The 24034-nt window shown below is 47.7% G+C and overlaps 2 protein-coding genes across 3 annotated transcripts in view; one reads left to right on the top strand and one right to left on the bottom strand.

Annotated features, from left to right (window-relative positions):
* The window catches only part of Eif4ebp2 (eukaryotic translation initiation factor 4E binding protein 2), a 30501-nt gene extending 17778 nt beyond the window's left edge, over window positions 1–12723 (top strand). Inside the window, exons 2-3 of one of the 2 annotated variants that reach the window (XM_004846206.3) lie at window positions 5200–5385; window positions 6559–12723. In XM_004846206.3, the coding sequence (XP_004846263.1) occupies window positions 5200–5385; window positions 6559–6590 (218 nt within the window). In that variant the 3' untranslated portion in view covers window positions 6591–12723. Of the gene's footprint in view, window positions 1–5199; window positions 5386–6555 lie in introns of both variants that reach the window. The other variant, XM_087184741.1, reaches the window with a different exon arrangement.
* Window positions 12724–14126: 1403 nt separating this feature from the next.
* On the bottom strand, window positions 14127–23311 carry Nodal (nodal growth differentiation factor). The gene is made up of 3 exons (XM_004846207.3): window positions 23078–23311; window positions 18977–19686; window positions 14127–16948 (listed from the first exon to the last, which is right to left on the bottom strand). The coding sequence occupies exons 1-3, from the start codon at window positions 23271–23273 to the stop codon at window positions 16796–16798; spliced, it is 1059 nt and encodes a 352-aa protein (XP_004846264.1). The 5' UTR covers window positions 23274–23311; the 3' UTR covers window positions 14127–16795.
* Between the last annotated feature and the right edge of the window lie 723 nt (window positions 23312–24034).

Here is a 24034-nt window from a genome sequence, read left to right as displayed (position 1 = left end):
AATATTATATTATTTGTTTAGATTAAGTATTTATTTCTTACTTGTTTTGGGAAGACTGACATTTCCATCCTTGCAGTAAATACTTTGGGTTTTTTCCACTTGCTTCCTCATATTTCAGATAAGTTAGCTTGTTCCTCCATTTCCTGGGGTGTAGCCATCCCCATGTTGTTGGAGGAAATCAGTCTGAATCAGACTCCTTATTTTAGTACAACAGGCGTTTCCATCGCTCACCCCAATTAGAGGATTAAAAACCACTGACCGAAAGTAATATGTAGATTCTCCTTCTTTAAACTGAGTAGCTTTGTACATAATTTCACGTTGACAGGTTTTCCTCGGACCTAAACCCATTGTGTTCCCACCATTTCTTTGTTAATTTAGGCTGGGTTGGCAGTTATGCTGGGCTACTTCCCTTTCTACTGTCCCCGCCTTTGGCCAGCATCACTAACCCATCTCTTTCTTTCTTGCTGAACCAGGCATAGTCTTAGAATCAGGGCCAAGGCTCCACCCATCCACTACACTTGACCCACATCAGGCATCAGTAATTGTTGCATAGTTTTATAAGTTACTTATACCCACTAGTAACTTGATCAGGGACAAAAAGAATGGATAGTGGGTGTCTCACCCTCTCCCAGTTTTATTGAGGTATGATTATCAAATAAAATTGTATAAATTTAAGGTATACAACTTGATTTTTGTTTTTGTTTTGCCTTTTTTTTTTTTTTGGTACCGGGGATTGAACTCAGGACCTTATGCTTGCAAGGCAGGTGGCAGAACCACTGAGCTAAATCCCCAGCCCTTGATTTTGTTTTGTTGGTACCAGGGATCGAACTCAGGACCTTGCACTTGTGAGGCAAGTGGCAGCACCACTGAGCTAAATCCTCGACCCTACAACTTGATAATTTATGTATGTATGTATGTATGTATGTATGTATAGTGAAACAATTATCACAGTCGAGTTTGTTAACACATCTGTCATCTCCTATAATTACAGTTTTTGTGTCTGTGGTGAGAACATTAAAGATCTACTCAACAAACTTCAAGCATTCAATACAGTATTGTTAATTATAGTTACCATGCCATACTTAGTCATCTGATAACTGAAAACTTTTTTTTCTTTTTTCAAAAATAAAACAAATTGTTATATCTAAATAATAAGAGAATAACAGTAAGGGCTGGGGATTTAGCTCAGTGGTTCTGCTGCCTACTTTGCAAGCGCAAGGACCCGAGTTCAATCCCCGGTACCAAAAAAAAAAAAAAAAAAGAGGATAACAGTAGTTATTACAGTTTATCTTCCAAGTAGTTACTCAGTGAAAGACATAAACCAGGGCTGGGGATTTAGCTCAGTAAGCACAAGGTACCAAAAAAAAAAGAAGACAAACCAGAAGATTCTTACAAAAAGAAATATAATAACACAAACTTTCGGCACAAACTATTACTATAAATAAAACAAATTAGCATATATATTGAAATATTTCTAAAACAATGGAATATGTAATTTGGGGAAGTATTTGAAGTTCTCCCTACAACCTATTTATCTCCTATTTTGCTCACGGGCTCTTGCTCTCTCTCTCATATGTGTGTGTGTATATATATATATATGTATACGTGTGTATGTATGTATGTATATTGTCTTTGTCACTTTTCTTATTACTGAGACAAAATACCCAAAACACACAAGTTAAGGGAGGAAAGGTTTATTTAGCTCAAAGTTTGTAGCTGTTTCAGTCCATAATCCACTGGCTCCAAGGTAGCCTGTCATGGCAGAGAACAGTTCAGGCCAGACAGAAGATAGCAAAGCAACCAGGGACCTTATCATCAACTTTCTGTCCCTTTTATCTTATCCAGGCTACTTAGGGCAGGCAGCACTCACACCCTTAATCCTAGTGCCTTTGAGCCCAGGTTCTAGCATGAATCAATTCCAGCATCACACACTCTAGATCCAGCCACCTCTGAAAAAGCCCCACCTAGGATCTCATGAGGCTTTGGGGGGACATCTAAACACAAGCCATGTAAGAGAAACTATGGAATATTTCAGCTTGTGCCTCTGATTTATTTCACTTAATCTTGCGTTCTCAAGTTGCATCCATTTACCTATGCCACCCCCCCATGTACAAAAGCTTTGTTTCCATTTTTTCCTATTTTCACTTTTTTTCTTTTCCTATCCTTCCTTTCTCCCTCTTTCCTCCCTTGTTCTGCATCCATTTACCTATGAATGCCTCATTTATTTATTTATTTATTTATTCTTTGTACTGGGGATCAAACTCGGGACCTTGCGCTTTCGAGGCAGGCAGCGCAGGCAGCGCAGGCAGTGGAACCACTGAGCTAAATCCCTGGCCCGCCTCATTTTTATTGTAACATAGTATTGCATTGTGTATAAAAAACACATTTTCCTTTTCTGTTCATCTGTTGATGGCCTTATGTGCTGTTTCCAGTGTCTACCAATTCTAAATTACGCTGCTATAAATATGGTATGCATTTATCCCTGTAATATGCTGATTTTTAACTCTTCAGGGAAGATAGGAAGGGAATAGCTGGGTCAAATGGAATTTGTACTTTTAGATTTTTGAGGTGTTCCCACACTGATTTCCATAATGGTTGTACTAGTTTACATCCCCACCAACAGTGTAGTAAATAAAGTTCCCTTTTCCCCACATCTTTATCAGCATTTGTTATTAGATTTTTGTGTGTATGTGTGTGGTACCGGGTATCCAAACTCAGGATCTTGCGCTTTCGAGGCAGGCGTGGTGCCACTCAGCCAAATTCCCGGCCCATCATTAGATTGTTTGATGATAGCCATTCTTTTTGGAGTAAGATAGTATCTCAGTGTAGTCTTAATTTGTATTTCTCTGACGGCCAGCAATGATTGATGAGCATTTTTTCAGGTATTTATTGACCACTTCTGAGAAGTGTCTTCATTTTAGTTACTCGTTTTTTGATTGGGTCTTTTATTTTGGGGTGATGGATCTAATTTTTTTTTTAGTTCTTTACTCTTGTTTTGGTTTTTGTTTTTTTTTGGTACCAGGGATCGAACTTGGGTCCTTGTGCTTGCGTAGCAGGCAGCGAAGCCACTGAGCTAAATTCCCGGCCCCCTCTTCATGTATTCTTGATGTCAACCCTCTGTCCATGGAATAGTTGGCAAAATTTTTTTCCCATTATGTAGATTGTCTGTTCACTTTTGTTGGTTGTTTCCTTTGCTGTGTAGAAGTTTTTTAAATTTGATATGATCCCATTTATTGTTACTCAGTATTATTTCTTGCGCCATTGGTCCTTGTCTTCAAGAGTTGTGCCTATTTTATCTTCCAGCAGATTGTTTGTTTTAACATTTAGATCTTTTTTTTTTTTTAACATTTAGATCTTTGATCCATATTGATTCTTGTTTAGTACATGGTGAGATATATGGGACTAGACTCAATCTTCTGTATTGGAAATAAAATGTTTTCCAGCACCATTTTTTTTTTTTTTTTTTAAACCAAGGATCAAACTCAGGACCTTGCGCTTGCAAGACAGGTGGTGGAACCACTGAGCTAAATCCCTGGCCCAGGGCTTTGCTATTTTTTAAATTTTTTGGGTTTTTTTGGTACCAGGGATTGAACTCGGGTCCTTGCACTTGCACAGCAGGCAGTGAAACCACTGAGCTAAATCCCTGGCCCTATTTTTAAAATTTTTGAGGAACCTCCATATTCTTTTCCATGATGGCTGTACTGTTTACTTTCCTACCAGTGATACACCTTTTCAGTATCTTGGCCGACATTTGTCTTGTGAGTCATTCTGTTTTTGTGATACTGAAAATTGAGCCCAGTGCCTCACACTGATGTGCATTTCCAGCCCTTTTGATGTTTTATTTTTTGCAGTACTGAGGATTGAACCCAGGGCCTTCACACTGAGCTACGCACCCAGCCCTTTTTATTTTGAGACAGGGTCTCACTAAGTTACCTGGGCTTGGCTCTAACTTGTGATTCTTTTGCCTTAGCCTCCAGAGTTCTAGGATTACAGGCATGTACCACCATTCCCGGGTTCTTTTTACTTTTTATTTTGAGACAAGATGTCTAAATTGTCCAGACTGGCCTGGAACTTGGAATTCTCCTTCAGTGGCCTCCTGAATAGCTGGGATTACAGGTCTTTCCCCTCTCGCCCAACACATACACCACCTGACTCTCTTGTGGGTTTTGGCTTTTTGAGACAGGGTCTCACTATGTAGTTCAGGCTGGCCTCGAACTCATAATGTAACCCAGGCTAGCCTTGAACTCCCAGTGATCCTCCTAACTCTGCCTCCAAAGTTCTGAGATTGCAGGACTATACCACCTTTGATGACAGCCATCCTAGCAGATGTGTGGTGGTACCTCGCTGTGGTTTTGATTTTCATTCCCCTGATGATTAGTGATGTTGAGTACTTTTATGTACCTGTTGGCCACTTATACACAGCAGGTTTTTATAACTATCAGGTTATTGTTTGTTTGTTTGTTTTTGTACGGGGGCTCAAACTCAGGACCTTGTGCTTGCCAGGCAGGTGTTGTGCTGCTGAGCTAAATCCCTGGCCCTCCAGGTTATTGTTTGTAAAACATTCCAGTACTTTTACTGAGAAGCAGACTGTTTGGTAGAATAGAGAATTCTACCATAACTGTCTGGCAAGGATTTCAGTCTCAGTGCTTCTCTGGAAAGCCTTTAACCTAAAGGTGGCTATGTTTTCATACACGTTTATTCCTTCCATCTAAAAAATGTTTTTGAAGATTTTAATGTTAGGACACAGGTGAGATATAAATAAGACATAGCCCTGGCATAATGGGCTGAATGTCTACAGGATACTAGGTGAAACATACTGAGTGAGATGGGGAGAGAGAATGGTTAAAAAAAGGGGAGGGAGGGTGGCTTTGTAGAGGAAATGATGTTGGAGCTGAGTATTGAAAAAGGAGCAGGAGGGCCGGGAATTTATCTCAGTGGTTCTGCCACCTGCCTCGAAATCACAAGGACCTGAGTTCAATCCCTGGTACAAAAAAAAAAAAGAAAAGAAAAAGAAAAAGGAGCAGGAGTTGCCCAGCAGAAGAAGAAGAAAGAGCAGGAGGTTGGAGTTCCTCACATTGACTTGAATTGTAAAAACTTTAAGGGTTAGGATTAGATGGAGTTTAAACTAAATTTCTGGGTAGTATTATGTGTCAGTAGCCCCTTACTTTATTTTAAACTCTTTTTCACCCTGTCTTCTAGGAACTCGAATCATTTATGATAGAAAATTTCTGTTGGATCGTCGCAATTCTCCGATGGCTCAGACCCCACCCTGCCATCTGCCCAATATCCCGGGAGTTACTAGCCCTGGCACCTTAATTGAAGACTCCAAAGTAGAAGTAAACAATTTGAACAACTTGAACAATCATGACAGGAAGCATGCAGTTGGTAAGGTGGTGCTGGTACTGGGGACAGAGGGATGGCTCCGGGAATTTGCTGTATGTTGGAAAAATATTGATGCATTGCATACAACTAATATTTAGTTTTATGTCTCTAAGGTTTTTCCTTTCTTCCCCAAAAGTTTATTGAAATGCTTTAGGTGCCCAGAGTCCTAAATCATAATCAAATGTGGTTGGTAGAAGTAGAGTCCAAAACTCAGGGAGTGGTAAGTTCCAGTGGGGACTCTCAGAACTACACCCAAAGGACTGCCCAGCCTTTATTGTACTAGGGATAACTGCGCACATCTGCCACAGAAAACTGAATCTCACAGCTCACAGTTCCATTTCCCTCAGAAAATAGGCATGTTTTCTCACAAGACTGTCTGTCCTTGTTGTGGTATGAGCTTAGCAGTATGGTTTGTTTCCCCCATTTTCCAGAAGTGCCTGTAATATTTACATAAACATTTCTTACACAGACACATAGTTTTATTACTGGTGAGGCTTCTTTATGTCTGAGGAAGTAGAATGCTGGTGCGGAAATGCCTACTCTTGAATATACCTCAGTATTGCTCTTGGTGATCCCTAGGCATGAGCCAACATTCTGCTTTCTCCAATTCCGAGGTTTGGTTGTTTCATTTGGGTCTTTGCAGTACTGGGGCTTGGACCCAGGGCCTTATGGGTGCCAGGCAAGCACTCCAGCACTGAGCTAGATCCCCAAACTATTTTTTTCCTCAACCCTTTTTAAAAATTTTATTTTGAGATAGGGTTTTGCTAAGATGCCCAGGCTGGCCTTTAACTTGCTGTCCTCCTGCCTTATCCTCTCATGAAGCTGGGACCAGTTCAGTGTATGAGAGTGTGGGTTCAGAGAAGGCCCTGAGTCCAAGCCTCCAGAGCAGTGTGCTTACCTGGCAGGTGGCAGCTCAGAGCTGCTGCTGTGTGGTCAGCCTGGGGACAGAGGCTCTGGAGCTCTGGGGATATTCCCCTGTGTCCTTTTCCCACGGGCACTTCCCTGCAGGTGATGTGGCTGACATTATTTTTTAGATTAAAAAGATCGGCAAAAGCCAAACCATGTTTTAAGGCAGCAGAGAGCAAAAGAGACATTACCATTCTATATAAGGAATGACACTTAAACTGTTTTGCTTTTCCTTTTTGTGCTAAACCTCATTTTCTTTTTGCTAAGCAGGGGATGATTCTCAGTTTGAGATGGACATCTGACCTCCTGCAAGAATGGGAGAAAAGCAGCAACGCAGATACTCGTGTGGACCTGATGTGGCTGACAGGACCGACAGTGGGAAGACCAAGGCAGAACCAGCAATCCCCAGTGCCATCCCCACCTCCCCTCTTCCTCGGGTGCCAAATGCTAGGAAGATGAGCTGTATCTGGCTGGTTTTTTTCCAGTTTCCTGTCCTCTGCCCAGCTGGACAGATTAGCTTGAAGGCCCTAGGGGTGTTTCTATAGAGCTAAGCTGTCTGTTGAGGAAAACAGTTAAACTGGCTTCTCTGGTCCTGTCTCTATTGAGAATCTCCCTGTCCCCCCTTAAATTTATCTCAAATCTAAATCACTACCAGCAGCTGCCTGCCTGGCATGTCTGGGGAAGGGATACAGAGGTTTGGCAGGTTCATCATTCATATTCTTGTCTCTCCACCTTGTATACCACCCATGGTTCAGTGCTGGGTTCAGGGTCTTTAAAAGCAGCAGGGGGAAATGATAAACATGAAGAAAGCTGCTTTCCCTTTTACCTTGAGGTGTTTGTCCTTAGGGACAGAGCAGCATAATTTATGCGACTGGTAGCTTTGCTCAGTGACACTGTTTGGAAATCTGCATCCGCTCTTTCCCTTGGGAGGAATGTCTTCTGTCTTTGGTATTGTAGTTTCTCATCCCATTCCTTTACTCTGTACATTTGTGCAGATATTTTTAAACTGCAACAGGAGGGAGCCCTCAGTAACCAGCTGTTCTTTGTTCTTTTGCCTTCCTCTCTGCCTGCAGCTTGTTGCTGCAGAGTCCTCTCCTTCTGGGAGCTACCCAGGCGATTTTGTCTGCTCCCAGAGTGGGTCCATATGAAGTAACAGCGGCACTTTGCCTTCCATTTGCTGGGTAAGGCCTGGTCCTAGGTTCTGCCAGATAATACCTAAAAGGCTGTTGAGCAACTTGAGTACCCAGTCCCAGTCAATTTTAAAATCCATTGAACATTGTGATATTTGTTGTCTTGGCTTGCAGTTTCTTATATTTTGAATTTAAAGTTAACTTTTAGAAATGTTCTTAGAAAAGAACTATTTTTTTTTTCCGTGTTTGGGTCTGCTTTGTTTGGCTACTGGGATAGATAAGCATGGATTTAAAAATTGTGTTCCTCCCAGCTTTCTTGCCATGCCCATTGTACTCTGAAACCTCCCCTTCCTTTCTTCCCTCCCCCTCCCTTCTTTGCCTTCCCTTTCCTCTCCCAGGCCATTTTTCAAATCTACAGCAAAGATACCTCAAGTGTTGGTATCTGCTATCTGTCACTTATCTGAAGAGTGACATTTTATTTTTAAGATGACTACAGACCTATTTTTAGATATGTTTTCGATACAGTTTTGAACAGCAACTTTTTAACTTAACATCTTCCAGTGTTGGGAAGGTAAGAAATTTCCATGGTCGAGTCTGCCGTTTGATGTCATTGTTCTTTGTGTCCCTCCCCAATTTCTTCTCAGCTCTTTCCTTCCCCGAAAGTTTTGAGTGTGCGTTTTTAGAGTTTGTAGTGGGTAGTTGGTAAAACTGGACCATTCTGCCTTGCTGTGGGTTGTTCAGGGAAGCCTCATTCTTATCCTTTTGTTCTTCCGTTCCCCCTTCTCCCCACCCCACTCTCCTGGTACTGCTGACTGGCAGGGTGGCTTCAGGAGCAGCTCCCCTGTAGGAAGACAGACACTGTCCCCTGGGGGAAGACAAGTGGAGTAGCCACTGGTGTCCTGGGAATTTCTGGTTGGATTCTTACGAGATTCCAGGGTGAGAGTAACAGGCCCATTGGCTAAGAAATAAGAAAGCAAGCTGTTTTTCTTTGGAATTATGAGAAGACCCTATTTGCAAAGATAATTTAGAAAGAGAGATGTTTGCAGAAATTTGTTTGGTCTTTTGCTACAAAATGTGAATAGTTCAGAGTGAAAACCTCTTATGACGGTTGATGTCTCTCAAGAATAAGCTGGATCTCCAGTGTTTTGGGGGTGCTTTGAGTCTCACAATCAGTAATCAGAAAATATTTTAATGTATTCCTCTTCTTATTTTAATTAAACTTCAAATTTTGCTTTACATAGTCTTGGAAAAACACAAGTTGTGCTGTCATTTACCTAAGACGCTTGCTCAGACCTTTGTACCCTGGAGTTTGGTTCCTGGGGAGTGAAGCTTCTTGTTCGTCATATACCAGCAGTGGCATCCTGTGGAATCTGACTCCAGCTAGCAGCTGGCAAGCTGTCAGTGAGTGGCAGAGTATACTGTACTCTTCTTGATGTGTTTTGTTTGCTGTCTGTAAAAATTTGGCTTCCTCGCTGACCCACAATGGTTAGTTTGAGTAGTAGCAAGGTACCATTTCCCCCTCTCTCACCATCTCTGATCACAGGCCGTGTTTTTAGTATTTCCTGGGAGTGTTGACTGCATAATGCACAAGCTGTCCAGACCCGGGTCCTTCTCTGCCATGATTTCCTTACTGCTTGCTGCAGTTCTTTCCTGGAGGCCACCACTGCCAGCATAACCTTGTCCTCAGTAAACCAGCATTGTAAAAACACACAGTTGCACAACAGAGATAAGCTTCCAACAGGTAACATCTTTACATCATGCCTCATAGAATGGTTTTCAGAGCAAGCCAGAGTGGCAGGTGGTTTACCTTGCAGTGTTCAGAGAGAACCTCACAGGTGAGGCCTTTCATGAATAACGTATCCTGGCTTTTTCTTAGGAAGGGAATACCTCCTTCTGAGGTTATCATCTGAGTGAGACAGTTCACAAAATGTTAGTGACCATTATGTTTTTATGAAGCAGCTACATTTCTGGACATCTGGGGATAATCAGTCTTCATGAGAAACTACCCCTCCCGATTGTAGCAGGAGATCTGCACTGTCCTGGCTCTGCCTTGTTTACTGTGTAGTTCATGGAGTTCCTCAGCTCATGTTCTGTTCAAATATGTCTCATTAAGAGTACAAGAGTAGAAAAGCTGGCTTTTAGGGATTGGGGTTCCAAGCCAGAGGATTTTCCTTCTGTCTGTATTACTTATCTATTGCTGTGTAACAAATTATCTCCAAATTTAATATCTTAAAATAACAAACGATATCTGTCAGTTTCTGAAGGATAGTTTGGAAGATGATTCTCGAATGGGGTTTCATGAAATTTCAAGATGAGGGCAGAGGCTACTGTCATCTGGAGCTGGAGAATCTACTTCCAAACTCCTTCGGTGTCTCTTGGCAGGGTGCCTCAGTTTCTCCCCGTGTAGTTCTCACCTCTGGTAACACGTGTCCTCACATCATGATCATTGGCTTCCCCTTGAGTGACTGACCCCCAAGGAGGCAGACAAGGAGAAAGTCACAGTGCCTTAAAACCACCATACTCCCCAAAGAAGATGAAAACAAGTCAAAAGGATAGATTCGATGATAAGCTAAAAGAAATTGCTGTTAAAACCAATTGCCCAAGATGTGTATCATCAAACTGAGATAGGAGACACTTTCCCCCTTTCCCCAAAGCTACCAGAGTCTGGAGAGACAAGAAACCAGTTTTCTGGAGAGCTATAGTAGCTGTCCATCTGCCTGATTACCAGCAGCTCAGGGATGTTTGCAAGGCACAGACTGGTTGTTTCCAGGACTCATTTATACTATTATTCTCCTTTGACCAGTAATTGGCTGAGAAAGGGAACTGGGGCCTTCCATCTGAGCCACTGGGGCAGTGTTAATTGAAGGAGGACAAAGAGGACATAGGAGTGAGGTTATTGAGCTGTATTGAGTACAGAAAGCAGTTCAGATTTCAGGTGAAATAGTTGGTAGCATCAGGAAACCAGGTCCCCATCTGAGTCAGTGTTGAGCACCTGCTCTCAGCTCCACCAGCTTACAGACTTGATCAGGTTCTCCAGACTAGGGAACACCTCACGATTATAAATGTCTGTCTGTTGATTGCCTGTTATGTTCAGGGTGCCGGGGAACTCTGCATTCCCAACTTGCCCTGGGGTTCTTGATGGAAGTGCTTTCTTAAAGAGAACCAATCTGGTTTTCACCTCAGGAGAAATTTAGAGGCTGCTTCTTAGCTCAACACATTCTTAGTGGATGCCTGCTATTTCTGGCACTCATTTCCACACAGTCTTGATCGATTTCAGGTATCTTAAAGATGGCAATTCTTGTTTGATTTTACCCTCTGCCCCCTCCTAGTATTTTCTTCCCTGTAGCCACGCTTGCTTTAGCATCCACTTGAATACAAAACATTGCTGCTGAGGCAGTCAGAAAGAGAGGTGCTCCTTCAGAACTATAGCCCTCATCGGTAAAGTGAACTTTGCTTTTCCTCCTGACTTGAGATGGAGTTAAAAATCAGTGGTCTGTTATATTATTGCTGTTTTTAATTGTCATTGGGGTTATTGGCTCTTTGGGTCGCTCAGACCTAGTTCCTTCCCAATTCAGACGTGGAAGTCTATGTGTCTTATTAGAATGCAGCAAGGCCCATGGGTCATACCAGTTCACACCACAGCCAGTGTACAGTGCCTGCTGTGAGTGGAGGCAGCTGGTATAAGGGCTCAGCATGTTGGCAGCAGTGTCCCAGGGGCACAGTCTCCCCCCTCCCCATCTCTAGTACCAAGTGCTTGAAGCCAGGGCCAGAAGCCTTTTGCATTCCCCTCTAGGGAGGAGGCCCTGCTGTCTAATTCAGTACTGTCTCTTCTCAGTATGTTTTCTGGACTACATGCACATGAGTAGCTATTTATTAACATGCGAAACCCAATCACTTACCCATCCTTAATATCTGGGAGAGGGTATAATTTGTTGTAAAACTTTTGTGAGGGCAACTTCTATCTGAACTTCGAGGAGGGTATAGTCACCGAACAGTTGCTTTCCTCTCAGCTTTTGGTAAAGGATGAAATCAGATTTTTTTTTTTTTTAATAGAACTCAGGGCTTCAGGTTTGCTAAGCAGGTGCTGCACCACTGCACTATATCCCCAGACCTTGAAATCAGATCCGGATGTAGGTCTGTCGCCAATCCGCAGAATGCTTGCTCTCCAGGTGCACTTTCTGTTCCAGGAATGGTTTGCCATGTTAGTGCAGAGTTTCTTTGAGGCTCGTTCGTAGCAGTTTCTAACTGAAGACTAAAAGGGTGATTGATAGATACTCATTTTTCCAATTAACCATTTCAGGACACCTTTCCCACCCTCTGGAATTTAAACTCTTCTCTAGGCGGGCCCTAGAAGTTGATACTTTTTTGGCAAAACTTAGGTTTTGAAGTCTTGAGTCAGCTTGTTAACCTCTGCCTGCAGCCCTGGCAGACTGTACCAGATGTCATGGATGCCCATTCGGAAGTGTACTGAGCTGAAATGCTTGCCAGGGTATTTAAATGCTCACTGTGCCACAGGGCAGAGGTGATGTGCTTGATACTCACTTGGCCATGTTGGTGTTTCTAAAGGGAGCTCCTGCCAGTGCTTAAAACCAAAATTCTTGGACATTTCAAACAATTCCATGAGTCCAGCACAGGATATCCATTCTTGACACAGTGTACCCCTTTCCTCTCCATCTTACTCTTTAAAGAGCAAAAACCCAAACCCAGCCCAAGGGGCACTGTCACTGGAATGCAGGGGAGGGGGTGTTGGGGAGCCTCCTGCTCCCTCCTGGTGGCTGTAACGAGTCACAAGGCCCTGGGCAGTGCCTTCAGGTCACATGCAGATGAACCCATCTCTGTCCACCTGGGGGAGGAGGCCCTTGAAGCCCCAGGGTACACCTTAAACAGGTGTCTTGAAGAGCCTGAGTACATACATGTGTCCATTTTAAGCATCTTTTTAAAATACTTTATAAGGCCGGGGATTTAGCTCAGTGGTTTCGTCACCTGCAGCACAAGCGCAAGGACCCGAGGTTCGATCCCCGGTACCAAAAAAAAAAAAATTTTATAATAAAAAGCCCTCCCTTTCTAGTGCTACCAGTTCCAACCACGCTGAATGGAAAAGTGGAGTCGGCCAGCACTTTGCTCGGTCTTGCCCTCGTCTCCCTGATGTGCTGTCCCCTCACCCCTCATCCAGTCCTGTGTGATTCATGACCAGTTTTTGTTTTTTGTCTTTTCAAACCAGCAGGTATTTGGAAATTAGAGAAAAGATTAAATTCTCACCAATGGTTGCTGTTATAGTTAAATCAATAAAGGATTTGAGTATCAACTTGGTGTCTTTTTGTTTTGTGGTGTTGGAATGGAACTCAGCATCCATACCACTAAGCTACACCCCCAGCCTCAGCTCATTGTGTTAATTGGGGGGTGGGAGGGTGTTGAGACATGGTCTCAGTACGTAGTACAGGCTGACCTTGAACACACTATGTAGCCCAGGCTGGTTTTGAACTTGCTACAATCCCTCCTGCCTCAGCCTTGTGTTAAAGTTCCAAGTGAAGTCTTGAGTATTTCACATCTGGGGAGTCTTGCCTGGTGGAAGAGATAGGCAGAGCTAGTTGGCCACTTTGTGTATAACCAAACACTTAATAAGTTGATCTAGGGCTGGGGATTTAGCTCAGTGGTTCTGGCACCTGCCTCACAAGTGCAAGGTCCCGAGTTCTATCCCCAGTACCAAAAATAAATAAGTCGGTCTGGTCCTGTAAATGCAAGATGATATGGGCCTTTCCTGAGGAGCAAGGGCCTGGCCGGTGCTTAGGAGCAGGGATGTGTGAGCACTGCCGGATGCACCCATGAAGCCCTCCAGGTGCCACTTTCCCCTCTGAGGAGGGGTTTTTGTGGCCCCTGGGGTGCTTGTTAGACACCCATTGTGTTTGCTGTCTTGGGCTGTGCTGTGTTGTGTGTGTCAGATTTCTGGTCCTGATGAATCCAGCAGTTGGAGGTGTTGGAAGTGACTGAGAACAAGGATTCTGTCCCTTCGTGCTGGTGGTTGTGAAGAGAGGCCCACAGAAGAAAGCTGCACCGAGAGTCCTCCTGTCAGGACAGTGCAGAAGTTGGACACTGGCTTTGGAGTCAGTGGCCTCGGTGCCAACTGGACTGCTTAGGAGCTGGTTTTCTCCAACAGAATTCTTGGGTCTCTGAGCCTCAGTTTTATCAAAAGTGAGCTAAGAAGCAACTCTTCTAGGTTATCTTGAGGCTCAGGGAATGTCCAGTACCTGGTACAGGAAGAGTTCAGTCAATGGTGTTAAAATCTTAACTTTTTTTTTTTCTGGTACCGGGGATTGAACTCAGGACCTCGAGCTTGTCAGACACGCTACAGCCCCAGCCTCATCAGTGTTTCTTGTCAGAACTGGAGCCCTGCCTGTTGGCACCAAAAGCCAGAGGGTGCTCAGTGTGGCTGGTGCAGTCAGCACCCAGGCAGGGGCTGCTACAGGGACCAAAGGATCTCTAAGGACAGATGGAGCCAAAATAACCTGGAAACCACTTTCATATATCTGGTACTCTGCCTCAAAGGTAATTAGGAAAGGGATAAAAATGGAGGCATTTCAAGATGGAGATAAACACTGGGTTATTGTGCTGAGGGCCACAGCCATTGCCCTACCTGTTGACCCTCTTTTCTCTGTCTCATTGCCCAGGTTAAGCTCAGACTTGAGATCCTCCTGCTTCAGCTTCTGCTGCTTTAATTTTTTTTTTTTTGGTACTGGGGATTGAACTTGGGTCCTTGTGCTTGCGCAGCAGGCGCCGGAACCACTGAGCTAAATCCCCGGCCCTCTGCTTTTAAAATGTCTTTTTCTCCACTCCTATCTGCTGCCAGGCCTACCCTCTTCCCCAAAATTGCCTCCAGGTTCTCCCCCCACCCCACACCAACTTCTAACTTGGCATTGCTTCAGAATAGTAGATCTTTGCTCCGAGGTCAAGTTAGAATAACTTCTATTAAAGCCACAGGCTCAGGCAGGGCCATGCTGAGGCAGTTACTTCCTCTGACTTGCAAAACCTTCAGCCAGCTCATGGCTCAGGGTTGGGTAGACTGGCTTTCCCCACATACTAGGCAGCAGCTAGATGACCCTGCTGCTGGTACAGAAGCACAAATTTCAGAGGGGTCAGAAACACATGGAGTTTTGCTGCTTTGGGCCTACATTTTGTGCTTGAGATGAGGCAAGGCCTTGCTTCCAGGGGCGGGGGCTGGGGAGTGGGGGTGTTTGTCAACAGAGCAGCTAACTACAAACACTCCCACAAGTTGTAGCTGCAAATAGGCTGACCTTCCACTTTGCTGGCCCTAGCCATTTAAGAACAGCTTTTCACTGCCAAGAACTTCATTCAGGTCGGTGGTGGGGTTTGAATCTTTGGCTCTGAAGGCAAAGGCCTTGATCAAAGCTAGGTGAGCAAAACCCCTGGATGCCATTTCAGGATGATGCTCCTAGGGTTCAGAAAATCAGAGTTCAGCTCCCTTCGGTCTCCTTCAGGAAAGGGAATGCAACAAGCTGACCTAAGGCTGCCCGTGCTATTGTTCTCAGATACAGTCACATGTGGAATCCTGTTGTCCTGAACTGTGCTTAGTTCTGGGCAGGTCTATTTCCACTCCAGGAAATGAGCAGCTGGATCAGCTTTGTTGCTAAACCAAGGCCTAGAGGTTTTGGAAGCCCAGGCCCAGCTCTAGCAAAACTAGTTACTGCTTGGGCCAGGATTACCACTTGACACACTGGAGGCTGCAGCTGAATAACCCTAAGCTCAGCTGGGCTCCCCATAACTGGGATCATTCTCTGAGGGTGGGGAGCCAAGTAGGTGGGCTTCCTGGGAAACGTAGGTAGATAGCAAGATAGCACATGGATTAACATTCTCCATAGGGCCGAGGATTTAGCTCAGTGGTTCCACCGCCTGCCTCTCAAGCACAAGGACCCAAGTTCGATCCCTGGTACCAAACAAAAAACCAAAACATTCTCCATAAAAGAGCCTGCTCACTGTAAACAAAAACAGCCTTGCTTTGGCAATGCGCAACAAAATGAAGCCAATGAGAAAAGTGTCACCTTTGGAGCCTCCTCATTGAGAAGGTGAAAGCTTGTGCTCATATTTGTGGCAGCATTTTCCTATGGGAAAGCTTGGGTTCTTTTCTGTTTGCTGCCATGTGGGATCTGGAATTAGGCCAGTCGTAGGACCCGGAGTTTTAAAAAAAAGCAAAGTTGAGACAGAGGGATATGCCAGGGCCTAGGCTTAGCAGGCCTTACCAGCTTTAGGAGAGAGATTGGGAATAAAGCCTAAAGACAATCTATGGCTTTTTTTCTGTGTTTTTTTGTTGTTGTTTTTTGTTTTTGAGACAGGGTCTTGCTATGTAGTTCCGGTTGGCCTTGAACTCACTATGTGGCTCTCGGGGTCTTAGACTCCTGGTGATCCTCCTGCCTCAGCCTTGAGTGCTGGGATAACAGGTGTGGGCCATCATGCCCAGCAGCTCATGAGCACTGCCAACAGACTTGTTTTTTACAATGCTGGGAATTAAACCTAGGGCCTTGCCAGGCACCCTACAGCTGAGCTGCATCCACAGCCCCAAGAGCTATTTCACAGGAAAAAATTAGGATTTGCCATCTCAAGGAGGCATCTCAAGCAGTGAATACTCACCTGAGGCCTTCATCCCTGTTGGACTGGCACCTCGGGCCCCTCAATAGGTCACATTGAGACTCAGGTCAATTGTCACCATGTTTAATAGATTTGGGTTGTATCTGCCAAGCAGACTGACTTGGGGACATCTGAGGGCCCCAGCAAATGTAGTCCAGTGTGGCCAGTCCTCTTGGATAAGTCCCTGCCTCTCTTGTTAAAGGCACCGGCTGCCCTAGGGGAACTAGACAATGACTTCGTTATTTATGCAATTAGCAGAGACCCCTCCAGGGACAGATTGCCACTGGCCAGCAAGAAAGGTGTGTGGGGGGGGGGTTGATCTCATAAAACGATGCATAAGTTTGGGGAGGAGACCACATGTCATAGACCACTTTTGAGAATACACAAAAGCTATAGATGGCCTTGCCTCATCTCAAAAATAAATGCACACATGCCCCAACTTTGCACAGGATTTCAAGGTAAAAAAAGAAATCGGGTAAAGAACTCTTGCAGTTGCACTTTTGCTCACCACTGTCTTCAGTGAGGCGGAAGCTCGCCAGGCCCAACAAGCTTCCTCCTGCCCCTCTTCCCGAGGGGGCCCGGCAGAGCCCTTCACTGCAGAGTGGGCAGCCCTTCCTCCATGGCACTGGTCCACAGAGCCACTTCTCCCCTCTGTTCTTCTCTCTGGATAGATGCTACCGTGTCTCCCGGGAGCTTCCCAAACTAGGGTGCAGGCAAATCCGAAGTTCCTCCAGGATCTGTCAAAGGCAGCCGCACTCCTCCACGATCATGTCTTTGTGGTGCTCCAGCAGCACCCTGCCGTTGTCTACATACAACATGCTCAGTGGCTTGGTCTTGACTGGCGCACAGCAGGTGGAAGGGACCCGGTGGGGCTGGTAGCGTTTCAGCAGACTCTGTAAAGGGGAGGAAGGCGGGAAAGAGTACAACATTACAGAGTTAAAGGTCAGTTTCTGGGTGCAAAAATAGAGGAAAGTTGTTTTTGTAGGAGAACCAGCCACCAATAGATCATCAATTCCAACATTGAAAAGAACTTTAACTGTGCTCCCTCCAACAGGTTCAAAACGTTACTCGTGGGGGGCCAGGGAGTTAGCTCAGTGGTGCCACCGCCTGCCTGGCAAGCACAAGGTCCTAAGTTCGATCTCTGGTACTTAAAAAAAAAGTTACTTGTGGGGGCAGGGATGTAGCTCAGTGGTGCCACACCTGCCCTTGAAAGCAGAAGGTCCTGAGTTCGATCCCCGGTATCAAAAATAAAAAAATAAAAGTTACTTGTAAACCAGGGGGTGCAACTCCAAGGTAGAGCACTTGGCTAGCATGTGTGAGGTCCTGTACCCTAAAAGGAAGTCATAGGATCGGGTGACCCACACCTGTAATCTCAGCTACCCAGGAAACTAAGGTAGGAGAACAAAAGCTCAAGGACAGCCTAGGCAACTGAGATCCTGTCTCAAAAAATAAAAGGTCTGGTATATATAGGTCAGCGGTAGTGTACTCCCAAGTTCTGGGGAGAACAGTAGCTAACTGTATATGTCTGCCCTGTTGTTCTAGTGTAGAGTGAATACCAGTTTTAAAAGATCCCAAGAAACTCTTGGCTTAGTACTAGAAATACGTAGCAGAAGAGTCATGTGGAAATGCTCTTGGGATGTGCCTTGTTGGCCAGCAAAGGGCACAGCGAACAAGAAGAAAGGTAGTGCCCCTTGGCATTAGGGAACTAGCCCCCCTGCAGTCGAGCAGGTCAGAGGGCCAGGTCAGTGACCAGACTCTGGGTCTGAGGATTCCCTTGTGAGGGCTGCCCATGTGAGTGCAGGAACAGGTCCTCTGGGGCTCTGGCCCGCAATGGCTCCCTTGCTCATGCTCCCCAGACCCCAGGCCCTGCTGGTGGTTTGGCACAGAGGGAGGACTGCAGGTCCCAGAGATCTTGCTCCAGGCTTCATGGAGTAGAACAAAGAGACTTTTGTCCTATATGAGCTCTTAGAGCAAGGCAAGCCTCTAAGATCAAGACCACCACGTTAGGCTCTAAGTTCGTTCCAATTATTACCTTTCCTAGCTCATCAGTCCTGTTCCTCTTCCTCCACCACCTCCTAGAGCAGTGGTGAGGAACCTATGGCACACATGCTGCATCGAGCTATTTGATATCATTGAAAGATCTAAAAGGTTCACCGTCACTGCCTTGGGCTGTTCAGTGGCACCTGGCGGCAGCCTCTGGCCTGGTTATCTCCTGTGAAACAGGTCATTGGCTACAAGTTCAGGCAGAGAAAGCACAGTGGCTAGAACAGTATTATTGCAGTCATGGCCATGATAAACACAACCCCCCCCCCCATTTCACATCCTCAAATCACAGATTTCAAGTAATGAAAAAACAACATGAAACATGCCTGCTACCTGCCCCCTACTACATAGGCTGCATGTGTACCATCTCATGGGCCCTACAGCATCCTTAGGAAATATGACAGCACCTTTTCATTTTACAGGCAAGAAAACCGAAGCTCATGAGAATAAGCAACTTAATATCACGCAGCTAATACATAGGAGTCAAACCCAGGCCTGTCCATCCTAAAGTCCAGATTCTGAGCTTCCTTTCCTAGAAAGTCAGGACCAGAGAGGAGCTGAGACCCTCTATTCTACTCACAAGCCCTGGGGAAGGCTGAGGCAGGACAATCATGAGTTTGAGACCAGCCTAGGCTACATGGTGAGGTCAAGGCCAGCCTGGAATACATAGCAAGACCCTGTCTCAAAAAAAAAAAAAAAGACACGTCCCAGGGAAGCAATGTGTTCAAGGCCTCCCCACAGAGCAGGACTCCACAAGCCTCTATTAAGACACTGTGACAAGTCATCTCCACGTCCTCCGGGGACCTCACACGGGATGTGGCACATTGTAGGTCCTGTGGCTTACAGCCCCCACCCCGCCCCAGGCCTTGGTGTCCCACCTGGATGTATGCGTGGTTGGTGGGGTGGAACTCCTCGCCCACAGGGTTGGGACACTCCCCCTCGCAGCGATAGGCATTGTACTGCTTGGGGTAGATGATCCAGGAGCCCCATCCAATCAGGTTGAAGTCGACCTGGAACTTGACCTTGCGACACAGCCGGCTTCTGTCTGGCAAGTGATGCCGACGGTGCCTCCTGGCCCTCTCCTGGGACAGCTGTCCCTCCTGGGCCCTCCAGGAGCTCTCAGCTTCCCACAGCAAAGTGGCACCACCCAGCCGCCGCTGCTCCCTGGACAGGTTGGAGTAGAGCAACAGGAGCACATCGGTGACAGTGACCGTGACAGGCAGGCCGGGGGAACGCTGCCAGCACTCTCTGGCCACACTGGACATCTGCTCCTCCAGTGCCCCAGGGTCCTTCAGCCATTTGGAGAGCGGCCTGGTCACCTCCAGGACCATGCTGCCCGAGGAAAAGGTGACCTGGGATGGTGTGATGGTGAACAGCTCCATCCCAAGACGCTCTGGGCAGGTGGCTGGGTGCTGCTCTGAGTCCAGCTTGAGCTGGTGGAAAATCTGAATGGTGAGCAGGCCCTCGGCGGGAAGGTCCATGGGACTGGCCAGCTGCAGCCGGAGCTCAGCCCACACTAGATCCTCTTGCTGGCTCAGGAAGGAGAAGTCAAAAGCAAAGGTCCAGTTCTGCCCATCCACCTCCACGTCTGGGGGGACAAAACCAGGAAGAAAGCTGGCTGAGAGCAGCTCCCCCACTTGATCACGCATCAACCACCCCAGCTCATGTTGCAGCCCGTACTTTGTGTCAACCATTTCTCATCCTCACCTCAGCCAAGCAGTCAATAATGTTATGAGCCCATTTTAGAGGTAAGGAAAATGGAGCCCCAGACACCCCTGAAATGTCCATCTTGGAAAGCATCAAAGCCAAGCGTAAAATTGTGATTCTCCTGCCTTAACCTCCCAGAGTGCTGGAGTTACACGTATGTACCACATGCCAAACTAATTTTTAAATTTTATCAAACTATTTCCTCTTCTCTGCAATGGGAATAATAATGCACTGCCCATCTCTGCATTATCACAGGGATCCAGGGACATAAAGATGTTTGAACGTTTATTGCTAAATAAAAATCAGTGGTTTTTTATTAGAAGGGGGGGGGCTCTAACCTGTTCATAAGTCAATCTGAGAGTGAATTTCTCTGGGAAATCAGCCAGTATTATAAAGGGTAAGTTCCCAGCCTCAGCCTCCAGGCTGCTACTCTCCACCCATCTCCAGCTGTCCTTCTTCACTTAATTTCCACTTCCCTCTTCATTAGCACCTGCAGGGGACAATAACCCGCCCCTGGCTAGCAGCTCTCCCCAGGGGTGTGAGGAGGACCCCTATAGCTGCATTCCCATCATTTCCCCTGCTGCACAACTTGATCATTTGGGGGTTAGGTGGGACACTGTGGCAACCCCTGGCCACCTGTACCAGCAGGCTGGGATTTAAAAATATTTCATCTTGGGCCGGGGATTTAGCTCAGTGGTTTTGCCGCCTACTGCGAAAGCGCAAGGACCTGAGCCCGATCCCTGGTACCAAAAATTTCATCTCAAGTACATGCAAATGGCCTTCTAGAGGAAGACACTTTTTTTTTTTTTTTTTAAATACTAGGCTTGAACCCATAGCCTTTATACTGAGCTACATCCCAGCCCATTTTTTGTTCTGAGTCAGGTTCTTGCTAAGTCACTAAATTCCCAGGGTGGGCTTGAACTTGTGATCCTCCTGCCTCAACCTCTCAGAGTGCTGGGATTACAGCTCAGAGGAAGGTCCTTCTGATTAGTAGTTAATACCAGTCTCTCCAAGATGGTTCAAAGCCTGCCAGGTGCTGTTTGACATTGATCAAGTTATTTTCCTTTTCTAAGCCTCAGTTTCCCTCCTTGTAAAAGGAGGCAGATGGCAACACTGTACACCTCACAGGGGTACCATGATTAACTGACACAACCACCAAAGCTGATTACATGTTGGCTATCTTCAGTCTCTCCATTATTCCCTAGTCCAAGAGTTATCATGAAGGTGTCTGTGCAGGCAGTGAGAGCCCTGGACAGGAGCACACGGTTATCTGTGAACAGACGGTGTGCAAGGGCTTCCTGTGGCACAACCCGGACAGGGTCTCCCAGATTTGGCTCTAGTTCACCTTAGTTAGCATAGGGTTCCTACTGTTGCAGCAGTCACTGACATCAACTACGAGGGAAAAACACATCTACCCAACTAATGTAACAGGTATGACTTTGGTGGGCATGAAGAGGGGGTTTGTGGAAACCCTGAAGCCAACCCATGTAATGAATTTGGACTTGGCCACACAGGGCCCAGGGATACCTTAACCCTCCTCCAATTCCAAAGTCAAAAGAAGCTGGGTCTCTGGACATTGGGCTCCCCTCCCCTCAACCAGGGAGGTGAAGAACTCCATAAAAAAGTGTCAATAAAAAATACCATTAGCTGCTTCTCACGTGCCAAGTATTTTACAAGCCCTGCCTCCTTTAACTCTCCCCAGTGGTATCACAATTTGCAGATGAGGAAACGGAAAGTCCAAGGTGAAAGTTCAACAGTAGCCAACAGAAGCAAACCCAACGTGGTTGGATCAATTTCTAGGTCAAGGTCTCCCTGCACAGCTCAGAGGTCCACCTTAGAGGAAAGGGCTCAGACCACCTCCTCCTCAGCCTCCCTCCCAGCAGGCCCCTCCGGCTGCTCTCACAAAATGGAGTTATTCACAACAACACTTAAAGATAGCCAGAATGGTAAACATTGCTATGCATATTCACACACACAGAAGCCCAAAGACAGCAGTCTCCTCATTTATAAAAGAAAAACCCCAAGTGAAATGTGTCAGTGATACAAGGAATCCAGGCGCAGGGTTGAGGAACCAGAACCCAGTTTTCCAGATTCCTCGGTCCCTCGGATCACCCCACAAACCTTCAAGAACTTTCCCGAAGGAAGCGAACTGGAAAGGTGTGCCCTCACCTTGCCCCGCGCCCCACCACCCGCAGCGCCGTGTTCTGTCTGCAGTTCTGCACTCTAGTCTCCGGCCGAGAGGCGGGACACGCTAGCACATTTCCCAAAGCCCAGACTTCCAGGATGTCCCGTCTGGAGGTCCCCAGATGACCCTTCCGAGAGGGTCAGCGACCATCTCACCCCAGGCCGGCCGGAAAGCTAGGAGTCCCGCCCCCAGGCCACGCGGGGCAGCAGGCGGCGGGTCAGCTCAGATCAGCCGATGTGGATTGCGCCGGCCCCGGGGAGGCCGTCTGACCCCCGCAGGCCGAGGGAGGCGCGGGCCGCAGCGGCTGCCCAGGTGGCGGGATGTGGATTGCGCCCGGAAAGAGGGTGCTGGGCCAGGGCTGGGCAGAGCTGTCCCACACCACCTGTCCGCTGCGCTCGGTGCCAGAGCGCGCCGTCTGGTCCCCGGGAGCCACGCTCTCGGGTCATGTTGGTCCCCGACACACCCTGTCCACATCAGGGCCCGAACTCAGTCACCCCGACACTTGACACTTCCCCGGTCCAAGCTCGAGGACCCAAGGCATCCTCAGTTCTGGACCTCGGACATCCCCATCCCTCAGCTTGGATCTGTGGGCCCTAATCCCTGATGGTGCAATTCAACAAGGCAGGATAATTACAGCAATGACGACTTTTAGTCAGTACTCTACGGGTTTTTGTGCTGGCATCTGATGAGCGTTGTCACGCGGGCCTCTCCGGTCTTCTTACAAGGGAGGTGCCGTTATGCTTGTTCTCCAGGTGCGCGAACGCGTTGCCCACGTACGCAACTGAGTCCGCGGGAGGAAGCCCCCAGTGCGATTGGGCCCACGCTCCTCTCCCCACTCCAGGACCCGGAAGCCGGGGATCCCCGTCGGGGTCGTGCCGTGGGTTGGGATCCCCTCCCACTCTGCGCCCGGCCCCACGCGGGCCCACGCGTAGACACCCGGGGAGCCAGACCCTGGACGCGCCCGGGTCCTGGGAGCCCAAAACCGTGGCGTCCCCGGGGCACCGAGCCGCAGCCAGCGAACTTCCGCAGTCAGAGGGCGGGCGGCGGCGGAGGGGCCCTGGGGTGCCGCGAGGGGGGCGCAGCCTACCTTGCGCCTGCAGGCTGCGGATGATGTCGGCCCCGGGCAGCGGGTCGCGGTAGAGGCTCAGCATGTACGCCAGAGGGGACGGCGACGAGGGCTGCCCTTGCGCCCTTAGGGGTACGGGGGCCACCGTGGCGGCCCCCGCCTGGAGCAGAGCGCACCCTGCCTGCAGGAGGAGGACCGAGAGGCGGTGGGCGCGCATGGTGGGCTAAGTAGACCGAGAGCGGCGTCTCCGCCCCTTATATTCTGGGCCGCCGCCCCGCCCCCCGGGAAGCTCCAAGAACCTATGACCACCCCACCCTGGAGTTTGGGGGGGGGTGGTGGCCCTGAGTGGGGCCGCCCTGTATGGGAGCGCTAGATCTGACGGGAAGGCCTCGACGGGAAGGAGGTCTGCCCGCTGTAAGAGCGCTCAGATGCAGGGACGGGTCTAAGGAGCCTGGGTTTCGGGACTGGGCGCCCTGGCACCCTGCTCCTCTAGGCAGGAGAGGCCCTGTTGCTGGGACCCAGTAGGCTGCTCTGTGTTTGGCAGTGTGGCTTCCCTACTCTACCTCACCTGGACCCCTGCCCGGTCCCCTCCAAATGGATGCGGGGCTTATCGAGAGGCAGGCAGGGCTTTGGGGAGAGCCTCTGCTCTCAGGCAGGCTACGGCCCGGACGCCTTGGGTGTAGCCACTGCCCGCAGTGTACTCCGGGAACATCCCTGGCCTTCTCAGACACAGTCTGTCTGGAGGGCCAGCCTCGGGAAAACTACAGGGTCCTGGGTACTCACGGGAACAAAGGTGAGCTCCACAGGAAGGCCCACGCGGACAAGTGCCAGCTTCACAAATGGAAGTGCGTCCAGGGGAAGTAGGGAGGGAGGGACCCAGAAGGACTTCTCCATCTGACAAGGGAGTGAGCAGCAAAAGCTGGAGCCTGGGGTGTAGCCGACCCCAGAAGGGTTGGGAGACAGGGGGTGGGGGGTGTT

Source organism: Heterocephalus glaber, unplaced genomic scaffold (assembly GCF_053883595.1).
Source record: "Heterocephalus glaber isolate CG9 unplaced genomic scaffold, H.glaber_assembly_v1.0 deba00001497, whole genome shotgun sequence".
Taxonomy (NCBI): Eukaryota; Metazoa; Chordata; class Mammalia; order Rodentia; family Bathyergidae; genus Heterocephalus; species Heterocephalus glaber.
This window is presented reverse-complemented; position numbering and strand designations above follow the sequence as displayed.

Coding starts and splice junctions, on each gene's coding strand:
- Nodal (XM_004846207.3), bottom strand. CDS start 23,273: ATGCGCGCCCACCGCCTCTCGGTCCTCCTCCTGCAGGCAGGGTGCGCT. Junction 19,687..23,077: donor CCGCAGCCTGCAGGCGCAAG/GTAGGCTGCGCC, acceptor TTGTCCCCCCAG/ACGTGGAGGTGGATGGGCAG. Junction 16,949..18,976: donor CCAACCACGCATACATCCAG/GTGGGACACCAA, acceptor TCCCCTTTACAG/AGTCTGCTGAAACGCTACCA.